Raw genomic sequence first — 13,814 nt, 5'->3', positions numbered from 1 at the left:
TTAAGACTTAGTTGTAATTTATTTATTCAAAAAGATATTTTATTTTAGGCCATATCTTTATTTTTTATGAAATATTTTCATTTTAATACCATGATGCTTGAACAGTCTCTGTGACACTAAAACTGGCTTTGATTTCTTGTTCATTGAAAAGCAGTGGTCCGTTTCACAAAGCAGGTTTACTGAAAACTGTAAGTTGTCTAAATCTAAAAATCAGGGAAACTGACTTTTTCGGTTCACAAAGAGAGTTCATTTAACCTCTGTTTCAGTCATCGTAGTAACATTTTCTTGAGAGCTAACTTGGTTGGTAGCAGGTTTTCTTCAGTAAACTCAGAGTGTCCTCTGTCGCTGCTTTCCATACCGCCGATCATGTTGTTTTATTCCCTGATTTAGTCCGATTTTTGTGCATTAAAGGTACACTATGCAACCGGTGTTGATTTTCCAGCGAGGCTCCCCCCAGAGGGCGAAAGTAAAAGTGCACTGTCGTAAATATGCACAGCTGTTCTCCTGGTTTCTCCGTCAAGCCAGGCGCGGTTGTTTTGAGCTTAGCAGACAGGCGAACGCAACAAATGACTAATGCTGCGTTCACACCGCAGCTGGCGCGACAGAAGCAGCGAGTTTACATGCAACGTAACGTCAAGGCGCAGCAAAAGGTCCCGCGGCGCGTTTTGAGCAGCAGGCGCAGCACGTCTGAGCAGCTGAAGCAGCGCATCGGGCGCGTTTAAGCATCTGACGCAGGGAGAGAGACACAGCGCTGATGATCACTCCTCTTAAACAGTTTATTGACGCCTAAATTAACTTAAAATGCAGAAATCTGCCGGCAGAATATGCAGTTTGGATTATTTAGATGAAAAACACCTACCAGCTGCTGCAGTGAACCGCGAGGAGGCGACCAGGCCAGAGGCTGCTGATGAAGGGATCCCTACTGTCGGCGCACCGCTGGTATGTGGGGGTCTGAGCGGCTCCGACAGAAAAAATATTGAAGGCAGGATAATAATCTGAATGAACTGACGGCACTGATTACGTTTTCAGGTGTATTTTCTCACTTAAACACATATTAAAACTACTTTATTCCCACTGATCACAGCAAATATAGCTGCAAGGCAGAGAAAGGATAGTGAATCTCCGCCCAAAGTGCGTCAGACACACTTTTGCATCGTGCAGCCAGAGCAGCAAAGCTGCTTCAGCCGCGCGTCAGAACTAACTGGTACAAGCAGCAAAAATGAAGCAGCAGACGCGATTTTGCTGCGTCCGATGTGAACGTAGCATAACTGCACAAAGATCACCACTGTGCTAGGAACGAGAATGCTTTTAACTGGGGGCGTGTAACAGTTCTCGCCTTAAAGCAAGACTGACTCTCACGAGACTTCTGAGCCTGTAGGTGCGGGTCGGTGCTCCTGCAATTGCAAGTGCGGTATTTCCCCCACAGACCACCAGGGCGGCCGAGAATACCTTTGTTCAACCTGAAATGAATCATTTAATCATCCATAACGTTATGGAACACATTAATTAACTGAAAAATGTTGCATAGTGTGCCTTTAACATAAATATATATCATTCACTAGATCTATTACACAAATTAAGTTCTAAAAACAAACATTGGATGTCCGCCTGACAAGGATCTTATTAAAGAAAGATCAGCACTTTTTCCCAGAGAATAAAATATTTATAGGGAGAAGATTCCACAACTCAGTTAACAGGATGTGAGATTACTTGGTTTTGGTTTGTTTAATGTGAGCGAGATGCCGATCATTTTATTTTTATTGTATTCATATTTACAGTACATGAAAAACTACTGAAATTATTTTCAAATTACACATAAATAGATTCATTAATTCCATGGGGGAAAAGGAATTACTTTAAGGTTAGGATTAGGATTCAGTCAATAACAGCCTAATGAGTCTACTGTACTGGCACAATCTAAAGCCATTCTATAACCGCCATTTTACTGTGTAAAAGAAGACAAAAATGTTGTTCAATATATTAGAACAACATTTTTAGACTTCATCCTCAACTACTGCTAGTAGATTTCACCTAAATAGATACATTGATCTACTACCATTCAAGAAATAATCCAGTAATATCTTCATGGTAAATACTCTGTGGGAAGCTGTTTTAATATTTACTAGTTTTGCTGAATATGTATTCCTGATATCTGAAAAAAAAAAATAAAATCTTTGTCTAAATGACCATTTAAAAAAAAGATATTGTCCACATCTATAATAAACATTCTGGATGTCTATAAATTAATTTTATATCTCCATATTCCTAATATTACAGGCCAGCATTTGTATTATTTTAACAATGAAAATTTTTTTTTTCAGATATCATCAATACATTTTCAGTCAAGCTGATAAATTTCATAACGGCCAATTAAAATATGTAAACATTTCTAGATATATAAAACTTAACTGTTACCAGTATAATTTTGTTTTTGTTTTTGCTTTCTAACATTCAGTTTCTACTATAAAAATATAATTTGGAAAATATATTATTACAATTAAGTCTAGGAGTGTGATTTTTATCCGGAAGAATCTAATTTTAGTGATCTACAAATGGAACAAAAGAGAGAAATGCTTTTAATAAAATGAAAAATGGCCTGCCATAGCCAACTTCATATAAAATTTACGCATTAACTCAAGCAACATACTTTTCCTTCGGCATCCTCCTTTCCTTTGTAGCTGTAGCGCTGTTTCTCTGTCTTATAAAGACATTCTCCTTTATTTATTTTAATTTTTTTTGCATTTCTGCATTAAAATCTCTACTTCCAGTGAGGTGAAATTGGCACTTCCCATTGGTTGTTTTCATGGTGACTCAGTGTTTTAGGGTGAATCAGTGCGCCACTGATAAAAGCTTTACATACTTGTTTCATACTTGTTGCGCACACGCTTAACTCTGAGTGGACCTAGTTAAAATTAATTGAACTAATTGATAGCAGCTGTTATGAAATCGAACACTCAGAGTTCCCGATTTTAGGTTAGGTCAATTTAGAATAGCGGATTTAAACCTGAATTTGTCAAACTTGCTTCGTGAAATGGACCCCAGATTATAAAGAACTTTTAGTTTTGGCTAATTTTGGCTCCATCTAGTCGACAAAAGCTGTATTGTTTCACCTGAAGGAAGACCGGATTTCCCATGAGAACCAGCACATGGTTAAATCCTGATCTCCTGATGCCATTGAAATAGATACAGAGCCCCTGGCCATGTCATTCAGCTAATTGTAATTCGGCGTGTAATCAATAAAGTTGTGAAAATATTTTTTGAAGTTTGAAAAGTTTCTTAGAGTTGGTCTAATGAGATGTTTTGATGTCTCTGTTGCATGTTTGTATGGCATTAAAGGGACTACTGACATCTATTTCTTGTATCTTACAGCAATATTCATGATACAAGATCATATCAAGCCAATACAACTCTTTCACCACCACATGTTGTCTCTGTCTCTTTCAGTGGGATGAGGTCAGTGTGTTGGATGACCGGGGGAAGCTCATTCGCACCTTTGAGGTCTGCAATGTCAACCAGAATCCCCGTCAGCAGGATAACTGGTTGGCAACACCTTTCCTCTACCGTCAATCGGCTCCACGGATGTTTGTAACGTTGCGCTTCTCTGTGCGCGACTGCACCAGCCTGCGCACACCATCGCCCACCTGTCGTGAAACGCTCACCCTCTACTACAAGCAGGCTGACTCACAGAGGGAGCTGATGAGAACCTGGGTCGCAGAGGTAAGGTCAAAGCCTAAAATGACATTTCCTATTTCTATGGAAGTTAATTTGGAAAGTCCTGCACTTGGGGTGTAAGAGTATAAAGTCCACTTTGTTCCACAAGTACCACAGAAAACCTTGAGGAAATTTCTCAAGGAACCCAGGATCTGGCCTATCCCGTCAGTTAGAGAAATACTTTAAAAGTTAACCTGATCATCTAAACTACTGTTACTTAAAGACAAGCAATTACCACAGAGATAGCGCTTTTTAGAACAGTTTAGTTTCCTTTAGGAAATTTTGGATTTATTAGCTTTATTTCGGCCCCAATTTTTTCTAGTCTCTTCTATTGTATTACCATTAAACAGCCTTGTACCATTCAACTCGTGCAAAAGCAACTGGTTGTGTGCTGTTTAGTAACTTTAAAGAGCTGCAATAAAATAATTTCAGCTAGGTTTTGCTGTCTGCTGCAGTACTGTACGTCATGATTATTTTTTTTTTAACAACGTTATTGCATCCATAGAGTCTAACGTGGGATGTAGCTCTACTGTTCTGAAAATGTGAGTTGATTGAAGGAGACAGCTCAGCTAATAAACACCTATTTATTAGCAAAAAAAAGGTTTTTATTATTGTTTTTGGGATGAGTTACCCTTTATAAATTTTCCACACCATTTTCCCCCGAATACACAATAATCCAGCCGTTCTGACGGCCAGAAATACTGGTATGTAACTACAGGTGCTGGTCATAAAATTAGAATATCATGAAAAAGTAGATTGATTTCAGTAATTCCATTTAAAAAGTGAAACTTGTATATTATATTCATACATTACATACAAACTCATATATTTCAGATGTTTATTTTGTTTAATTTTGATGATTACAAATGACAACAAATGAAAATCTCAAATTCATCATATCAGAAAATTAGAATATTGTGAAAAGGTTCAAAATTGATGGCCCCTGGTGCCACACTCTAATCAGCTAATTAACTCAAACCACCTGCAAAAGCCTTTAAATGGTCTTTCAGTCTAGTTCTATAGGCTACACAATCATGGGGAAGACTGCTGACTTGACAGTTGTCCAAAAGACGACCATCGACACCTTGCACAAGGAGGGCAAGACACAAAAGGTCATCGCTAAAGAGGCTGGCTGTTCACAGAGCTCAGTGTCCAAGCACATTAATAGAGAGGCGAAGGGAAGGAAAAGATGTGGTCGAAAAAAGTGTACAAGCAAGAGAGATAACCGCACCCTGGAGAGGATTGTGAAACAAAACCCATTCAAAAATGTGGGGGAGATTCACAAAGAGTGGACTGCAGCTGGAGTGAGTGCTTCAAGAACCACCACACACAGACGTATGAAAGACATGGGTTTCTGCTGTCGCATTCCTTGTGTCAAGCCACTCTTGAACCACAGACAGCGTCAGAAGCGTCTTGCCTGGGCTAAAGAGAAACAGGACTGGACTGCTGGTGAGTGGTCCAAAGTCATGTTCTCTGATGAAAGTAAATTTTGCATTTCCTTTGGAAATCAAGGTCCCAGAGTCTGGAGGAAAAGAAGAGAGGCACTTCATCCACGTTGCTTGAAGTCCAGTGTAAAGTTTCCACAGTCAGTGATGGTTTGGGGTGCCATGTCATCTGCTGGTGTTGGTCCATTGTGTTTTCTGAGGTCCAGGGTCAACGCAGCCACATACCAGGAAGTTTTAGAGCACTTCATGCTTCCTGCAGCTGACCAACTTTTTGGAGATGCAGATTTCATTTTCCAACAGGACTTGGCACCTGCACACAGTGCCAAAGCTACCAGTACCTGGTTGAAGGACCATGGTATCCCTGTTCTTAATTGGCCAGCAAACTCTCCTGACCTTAACCCCATAGAAAATCTATGGGGTATTGTGAAGAAGAAGATGCAATACACCAGACCCAACAATTCAGAAGAGCTAAAAGCCACTATTAGAGCAACCTGGGCTATCATAACACCTGAGCAGTGCCACAGACTGATCGACTCCATGCCACGCCGCATTGCTGCAGTAATACAGGCCAAAGGAGGCCCAACTAAATACTGAGTGCTGTACATGCTCATACTTTTCATGTTCATACTTTTCAGTTGGCCAACATTTCTATAAATCCTTTGTTTTTATTGGTCTTCAGTAATATTCTAATTTTCTGATATGATGAATTTGAGATTTTCATTTGTTGTCAATTGTAATCATCAAAATTAAACAAAATAAACATCTGAAATATATGAGTTTGTATGTAATGTATGAATATAATATACAAGTTTCACTTTTTAAATGGAATTACTGAAATCAATCTACTTTTTCATGATATTCTAATTTTATGACCAGCACCTGTATGTAACTATGTAGCACAAACCTGAAGTGAAGACAAGGGTTACCATCCCCAGTAGCAGTGTTTTATGTAGTGATCTTTAGTAGTATGATTACTCTGTTGTTTTCTCATGGTCACATGTTTTTGTTATTGTTCTATTGATTTTTTTGTTGTTTCCCACAAAAGATCTAAAAGCAGGGAGAAAATAAATGAAGCAGAAGATTTTTTTTATGGCCCTGTCTACGCCTTCAGCCTCACTGCTGTGATGGTATGACCAGGCGATGCATTTATCAGCTTGCCACCACCACACACTGACTTGACCTTTGTGCGGCGCATGTGTAGAAGGGCATGCGTTGCTCAGTGCTCACACAGCGATGATGTCCTCATAGATAAACCTCTTGAATCTTAGCCTAAGGGAAAATAACCATGGCTATTTTAGCAGGCATCTCAGAGTAGAACATCATGCTGGTGTATACAGTAGCTGTCACTGTTTTCCAATTCCATTAAAATACAGGCTGATATTGTCAAGCAGTGTGGCAGGGTAGTGACAGTGAAAAAGGACTATATCTCAAAATGTGTTATTTTGAAAACCTCTTAAATTTATGTTAGATCTAAAAATGTTATTGTTTACCAAATAAAATCACTAATGACTTAAATTCAGTACCCAGAAGAATTGGCCTGATTTAGGCCTAATTTTGCACACATGCCTGCAAGCAAATGGCATGTAAATGATTCAGTTTGCAAGGAGCTGGCATGTCTACAGTGGGACGCAAATGGAAGTAAGGCGCTTTGTATCCAGGCCCGAGGGGCTGGCATGGGACCGTAAATGTGCCAGAATTGCCAAATTAGATTTTTTATTCTCTATGACCTAACACCACAATCATTCCCACCACAAAATTCCAAAGCTCTCATTTTTTCTTATTTTCCAAAGATAGTTATCTAAAACAGTTAATTACTGACAAGCCTGTTTAAGTTTTGGATTAGAGTTGTTAATTATTAAATAAGCCTGAGTGGTGACTTCCTGTAGTCGGTGTAACAAAATTAAATCTAACATTAAATTTACAAAGCTCCTGTCCATGTTATGTATTGAATGCAAAGCTCTTAATCCCCGGTGACGACTGTAAGGCAGTGACTTCCTGATTAAATAGAGTCTGGCCACAGCAAATTTAAACAGGTATTATTTTAGTCACTGCTTGAGGCTAAGTACCTTCAGACAGAATTATTAAAGCCATCATTAGTGATTCATTGCAGTTAACATTAATGCAGCAGCCTTTTCATCATGGCCCAACAATGACTGATTGCATAATCACTCTGATTACTAAAAAGGTTCTGAGATTAGTTTCCTTAGACCAGAAACACTGGCTACAATATTTTACATAAAAAATCTCTGTTTTCATCATAAATTTATCATCAGTCCTCCAACACGATATAAAGACCTCCAATCAAACTTTTGCATGACAGATAGATGTTGAAACCAAATGACTGGAGTCAGAGATGGGCTGCTTTGTTAACTTCCTTTAAAGTTACCAGATTTCAACTTGTACAAATTGTGCATTGTGAGTTTTTTCGCATAAAAGAGAAAAAAACTTGAAAGCACTTGATGCAAAAAAAAAATAAAAATTGTGGCAGTTCTGATTATTTAGTATTTGAAGACTATCGTGAATAGGGTCCGACCATAGAAACACTATATATTTCTGTCTGATCGTGTGGTGCAACTCTAGCTGAGATAAATGGGTAGTTATGAAGGATTGGTGTACATGAACATTTTACCCCTCTGGGAAAAGAGGTGCTTTTTAAATATGCAAATTGATCAGGAAGAAGTGGAGAGACATAAAGTAGCTGCAAATGGCACGTTGCTGAAAGTCACAGCAAAGATTAAAACAGGAACCCCCATGGAGAACTGCACAGACTCATGTCAGCAATCATAATTCCTAAAATATTTAAGTTATGCTTAAAACATTGCTTGCTTATCAAGAAACAACCTTAATGTTTTCCTGTTAAATTGATGGTTAGTAAGATCTCTACTCTGTGTTCTCTGATTTATCTTTACAAAAAAAGGCAGAATTTACAAAGTAGAGAATAATGAATAAACAGCTTCAAGGTACTTTTCTACAGATACCCTAAAGGTGTGGCATGCATTGGTATTCGGCTCTCTTTAGTAATCACTTAAAAGATTTAAGTGATGGGTGGGTATATTTCAACCAGCTTTGTGTAACAGGAACTTCTGGAGGAAGATAGGTAGATTAGTGGTTGAGCAAGAACTAAGCAATGGTAATGTGTTCAATAGTAGAGCCATTAATCTTCTCAGAATCCAAAGTAGAGCAGGGGAACTGAATTTTGGTTCCTTAGAGTGATTCATCAGCAGGCAGACACAAGGTCAGAAGAATATTTGACAAGGGAATGAAAGAAAAGGGAAATCCAGGAGGCAAAAAAGACCGGCAGGGAAACAACGCTGGCTTTCGATAATCTGGCAGCTCAACCGGTTGTTGGCAAACCAACCTAACATGCATTTACTGCCACCTATCATACTGGACTATGGAAGTCAATATGCAGATCCTTATAAGCAGGATAACAGGTGTGATGAATGAGGGGTGATTAGGATACAGAAACAATGTGGTGGGGTTTGGGTGGAAACAGCTAGCTTACTTACGTGCAGTGCAGAGAAGAGCAGGGAAACAGGCCAAAAACAGAAAAAAGCAAAACACAAATCATGACAGCTTTTCACATCTTCAGAAAAAGTAAATCAAGCTCAGTCAGATTGGAAGAGGAGTGTGGAAATATTCTTCCAGCTCTTATCCAAGATTCTTTATCCAGTTTGCATGCTTTGATACAAACCATCCATCTGGAGCTTCTGTTATATTTTTTATTGTTGTTGTCTTGCACGAAGTGAAATCCTGTCCCGGTCAGTTTTCCAGCAAACTCTGACAGAAGGAAAACCTCCATGCAAAGTTATTCTGCCATCGAACAGCTTTTTTTAATGCAGATTGATGAGGCTTTATTATACTGTACCACACAGATTCAGATTTCCAAGCAGGGCTAGTGGAAATTGGGATCTTTGATGGCTTTCTTTCAAAAACAACTTGTTTTTTTTTACTTTTTAAGTAAGTCAGGATTGCATTTGGCAAGACTATGGCCAAGTCAGATTTGTAGGTTTGTTTTATTAAATAGTGATTTTGTGTGTTTTGTGCTCTTTTTCTCCATAGCCATCTAGCGGTGAGAGAGAGACAAGGGAAGGTTGGGTGAAGATCGACACGATTGCAGCTGATAAGAGTTTCTCCAAAGTAGAGCCCAGTTCACCTCACCAGTATCAGCCCAACCGCTACAGTCGCATCAATGTTAAAACACGAAGCTTTGCTCCTCTGACACGTAATGGGTAATCATCCATGCCCTGGTTTCTATTTCTAATGTTTTCTCTCTACATAGAATCTAAAAAGGTCTTGACATTCCCCATCCTTGCATGTGACCATTGTTTCAGGTTTGTTTTAGCAATTGTGGACAGTGGAGCTTGTGTTTCCCTCATGGGGGTGTCCATTTTCTACCGTCGTTGTCCAGCCACCAGCCTCAACTTGGCGTCCTATCCGGCAACTCCATCAGGTGCAGAGCCGACTGCTTTAGTGCCTGTGACTGGGATGTGTGTCCCCCACAGTAAAACACAGGGCGGCACCCCCCCTCGCATGCACTGCAACGCTGAAGGCGAGTGGATGGTGCCCGTTGGAGGATGTGTCTGTGACAAAGGATATGAGCCAAACATCAACGGATCCGCCTGCTTGGGTGAGTTCAGAGGCCAGTGGTGAGGTTAATTAGTCGGCCTCAGTTGTGATGATCACAATTATGTCAGTTATCATTTGTAACAAAATTCTATTGGTCTTTATTTATGCAGCTGATAGCTTCATTTTTGTGGCACTGAAAATTTTGCTGGATTAAGATTTTAGCACCTAAGATAGCGGAGTAGCTACTCATCTATGAAAGGATAGGCAGGAGGAATTATTGAGGGTTTGAAGAGGGGACATTTGAAGCTAAAAACGTTAGTTCAAAGTTAGTCACTTTATGTAAGGTGGTTTGATTCATATCCTAGAGATTAGGCTGTTGATACATGCAACTTACTTTCTCATGTTTTCTTAAAAAACAGATAACTGTTTACACTTTTGTAAAAAGAAAGTTGGCTGCAGCAGGTAATTAGACACAAGCAAAGCATGCAGTTTGCTAATTAATGTGGCCCCACTCAGCGCTCAGCTTCTCTCATCCACATCACACTTGATTTGGATGTACTCAAAGTCAGGATGGAGCCCATCCTGCAGCTGTGGAAGCAGAGACAGATCGCACATCTGATGTGAGTCTGTTCTGCTCTGCTACACTCTGCACCACGGAATGCACATGTAGGCCAGACATGCCCTGGGCTAACAGGCAGTACATGTGGATCAACCTTGTTGATTACCGCAATATTCTGCCTTTAATGAATCTAGAGACTTATCTATGGGGGAAAAGTATTCAATGTTGTGAAAAGCACGGTGCAATACAACGACACCCAAGTTGTGACTTTAGTGACATCAGTGAAAAGCCCCCATTGGGAAAGCTCACGAATCTGAAACAAGGGATTCTCCTAAGAACCTTAGGAAATCCTGGAGATTCTTTGTTTACGGAGTAAAATAGGTTGAATAAAATGTCCTTCTTGTAGAAGATGCTCTGTGCTCCTGGCAAAAATACAGTCCTGTTTTAAAATTAGCATATAAATCCACAAATTATCTCACCTTTGGCAAAGATGCATAAAACACCTTTAACTACAGCCCTCTTTGATTACAAAAATAGAATCTGTTTGGGGGAAATGAGTGTATGATGACAGGACAAACCACCTCATCTATTGCTGGTCTTCACAGTTTAAGTTTTCTCATATTTACAAATCATACCTGGGTAAAAATGAGAAGGATTGTCTTTTTTTATTTCCTGATCAACTTTGAGTTGTGATTCTTATCTTTCTTATTTCGAAGGGTACAAAAACTCCTAATATGTGTACTAGTTGTGTGAAAGCCACCCCAGAGAAAAATATTCCTCAATAAAACTTTGCAATCAATTTTGAATAAAAGATTAATAATGAATGAATTACAAACATTTTAGTAACAATTATAAGGATAATAAGAGGCACAAATAACCAACATTTCTATAATTTAGTCTGAAATTACTTTTTAATCTTTTAAATAATTAAAGTGATTTATAAGTGAAATGAAGGCCAGAGGTGCCAAGAATTGGAAGACACTGTGCATAAAATATTTTTTATTAAGCTTTGAACTATTACATTTTCTAATAGATTTTTGGTTTTGTTTTCATTATTATTTTTATCTTCTGTAACTTAACAGTTATGACTTTTAAATCTTTTTTTATACTCTTATCTTTATATTTTATATCAATATATCACATATAAATGATCAGATCTCAGCATATTCACAACTTTTAATAGTTTAACTAGACTGCTGCATTCTTTTCAGCATAAGTTGCTCACAAGGCCTTTTTATTAGCACAGACATTTTACTGTTATAAAATACTGGACCATATAAAAGTGAGGAAAAATAAAAGCTCTACATTCCTTAGCCAACAGAACCTCATTCCCTTTTCGTCACATACTGATCTAATTTTCTTGCCTTGGACATTGTTGAACTAGACTTAAACCTGAATTTTGTGGCTGATTATTTTGTCTCTTTCTTTGTGCAACCGTTGACTCAGATTCAAGCATTGGCTGATGCAAATGGACAGAAAAAAGTATGAAAAAAAAACATGTTTTTTATAAACCTTTATGTGTAGAGGTTTATTTTCTACATAGATAGCAGAGGAAATGCCAAACTATATCTGTGAAGGTTATTGCTGTAAACTCCATTTTAATGATATATAAAAAAGACAAAATGATCCAAGGGTAGACTCTGACTTACCATCTTTTGCTGGTGATTAACCTGGGTAGCTTTACCTATTAACATCAGGCTCAGTTTTTTTGGTGAACATTTTGCTTTCTCTCGCTCCCTCGCAACCAGAAGAAATCATGGATATTTATAAAAATATCCTAAAAGATACCATATTTATTTGATCTGCTTCCAAAATCTTTTTGGTTTCTGTTGCTTATTTTAAAAAATGTAAAGCAGACAGAAATAGTAGCTCAATGTGTGCTGTTGTGCTATTTAGAAAGAGGTTAACACCAGGATTGTGTGTTGTTACAGAGGGTAAGACCATCCCTCTTGGATAATTAATAGAAATGCTGCAAATGAGCAAGAATTAAATGTTTGACACCACAGTTGAATTGCACAACTACAATGTTAAGCTCAACAGATACATGAGACCGCTCCCATTTTTAAATCCTTTTAAAAAACACCCCTATCTATATCCAATTACAGTACACTAGTCGGACTCCCCTAGAGAAAACAGTCTACCTAGAAATTATGTCAAGAACAAGCAGTGAGATCCCCTGAGACAGGGTTAAGAGACCAAAATGACATAATTTGCTGAAGGAGCAAGGACAAACGTCTTGGTTCTCGAGAAACAGGTAGCAGCCTTTAGTAGCTTTAACAGACTTTAGACTGGAGCTAAAACACACCTTAGAGCAGGACACTGATCATAAAAAATACAAACAGAAGTATTTTTTACATGTGCCGTCCATACGATCTGAAAGATTTTAGTATTTTTTTTTGCGAAGAAAAGTTTGCAACGTCAGTTTCTGGATGTGCAAAGCTTGTCAGGAAATTTGCTTAAATTCTCCAGGCTGCAATTGCAGTTAATCTGCTTTTTAAAGTATTTTTCATAAGTACAAATGCCCAAAACCATTTAAATTAAGATTTTTCTCTGCAACGAAACATCACATCTCAATAATAAATATTGACATCTTTGGTTGCAAGACGTTTTGCTTGAAGAAGATTAAGGTGCACTTTTCTGCAAGACACTTCTACAGCCGTGAGCTTGATGCTTTTCCATGCAGCTCTTTCACAGACGATTTCCTAATAAAATAAATGGTCTTAAAAGTCTTTTTGTGGTGATAAATGCTTCCTAGAGTCAAAGCAGACATGTGACAAAGACCTCCTGTTCCCACAAGGTACTTCTCCTCCTTACGGGTAATCCAGCCTTGATGTGTTGTGACATTGCCGTCTAACAGTCTCTGTAAAAGGTGAGCTCATTTGAATTCAGGTGTCCAAAGATCTGGGCTTGTAGTCAATCAGCTGTTTAGACCGATCTTTTCCACCTGTCAGTTTTCTTCTCTGTTTTTAAACTGATCTGCGGAGTTTTCGATCAATACTGCTGTCGCTCTGATACACTTCTGTGATTGATGAGGAAACCAGAGGGAATTGAGGGCAGGCAGGCTGAGGTGGGATGAGATGTGGAGAGTCTATCCTATCCATACGGTCGGTAATCAGCAGAGGTTTTTCATCCAGAAATACAGATAATTTACGGTCAGAGTGGTATTAACGGATCAAAGGAACAAGATCTGCAAATACAGCAGAGAGGCCGGGAGATTATAATAAGCTCAGCAATGGTAAAACTGGTCAAGGGGCACTTTTCACTTTTTAACTGTGTATAATTAAGGCAGAAAAGTTGAAGAAAAACTGAGAGACGCCAGATGGACAGGAAAGGATATATGAAGAGAGCGGCGAGGGGGAGGGGTTGAATAAGAAAGGAAAAGAACCATAGTGGGAGGGAAGTGACACATTTAGGTCATGGCGATGTAATGGCCAGTCGTCTGTGAACAAGTGACAGAAACCGCAGGGGGAGTAAGTGGAGGAAAACTAGGAAGAGACTGAAAGATAGGAGTATGCAAGTTAATGACTTAA

The 13,814-nt window shown here is 38.7% G+C and overlaps 1 protein-coding gene across 1 annotated transcript in view; it reads left to right on the top strand.

Annotated features, from left to right (window-relative positions):
- ephb6 (eph receptor B6) overlaps nucleotides 1-13,814 on the top strand; it is a 100,621-nt gene that overhangs the window by 45,820 nt on the left and 40,987 nt on the right. Inside the window, exons 3-5 of the mRNA XM_038284425.1 lie at nucleotides 3,445-3,717; nucleotides 9,219-9,388; nucleotides 9,491-9,786. Coding sequence (XP_038140353.1) covers nucleotides 3,445-3,717; nucleotides 9,219-9,388; nucleotides 9,491-9,786 — 739 coding nt within the window. The remainder of the gene's footprint in view (nucleotides 1-3,444; nucleotides 3,718-9,218; nucleotides 9,389-9,490; nucleotides 9,787-13,814) is intronic.

This window comes from Cyprinodon tularosa, unplaced genomic scaffold, assembly GCF_016077235.1.
Source record: "Cyprinodon tularosa strain WSP-4 unplaced genomic scaffold, ASM1607723v1 ctg2, whole genome shotgun sequence".
Classification (NCBI taxonomy): domain Eukaryota; kingdom Metazoa; phylum Chordata; class Actinopteri; order Cyprinodontiformes; family Cyprinodontidae; genus Cyprinodon; species Cyprinodon tularosa.
The sequence above is the reverse complement of the archived record's forward strand: the minus strand, read 5'-3'. Positions and strand labels throughout refer to the sequence as shown.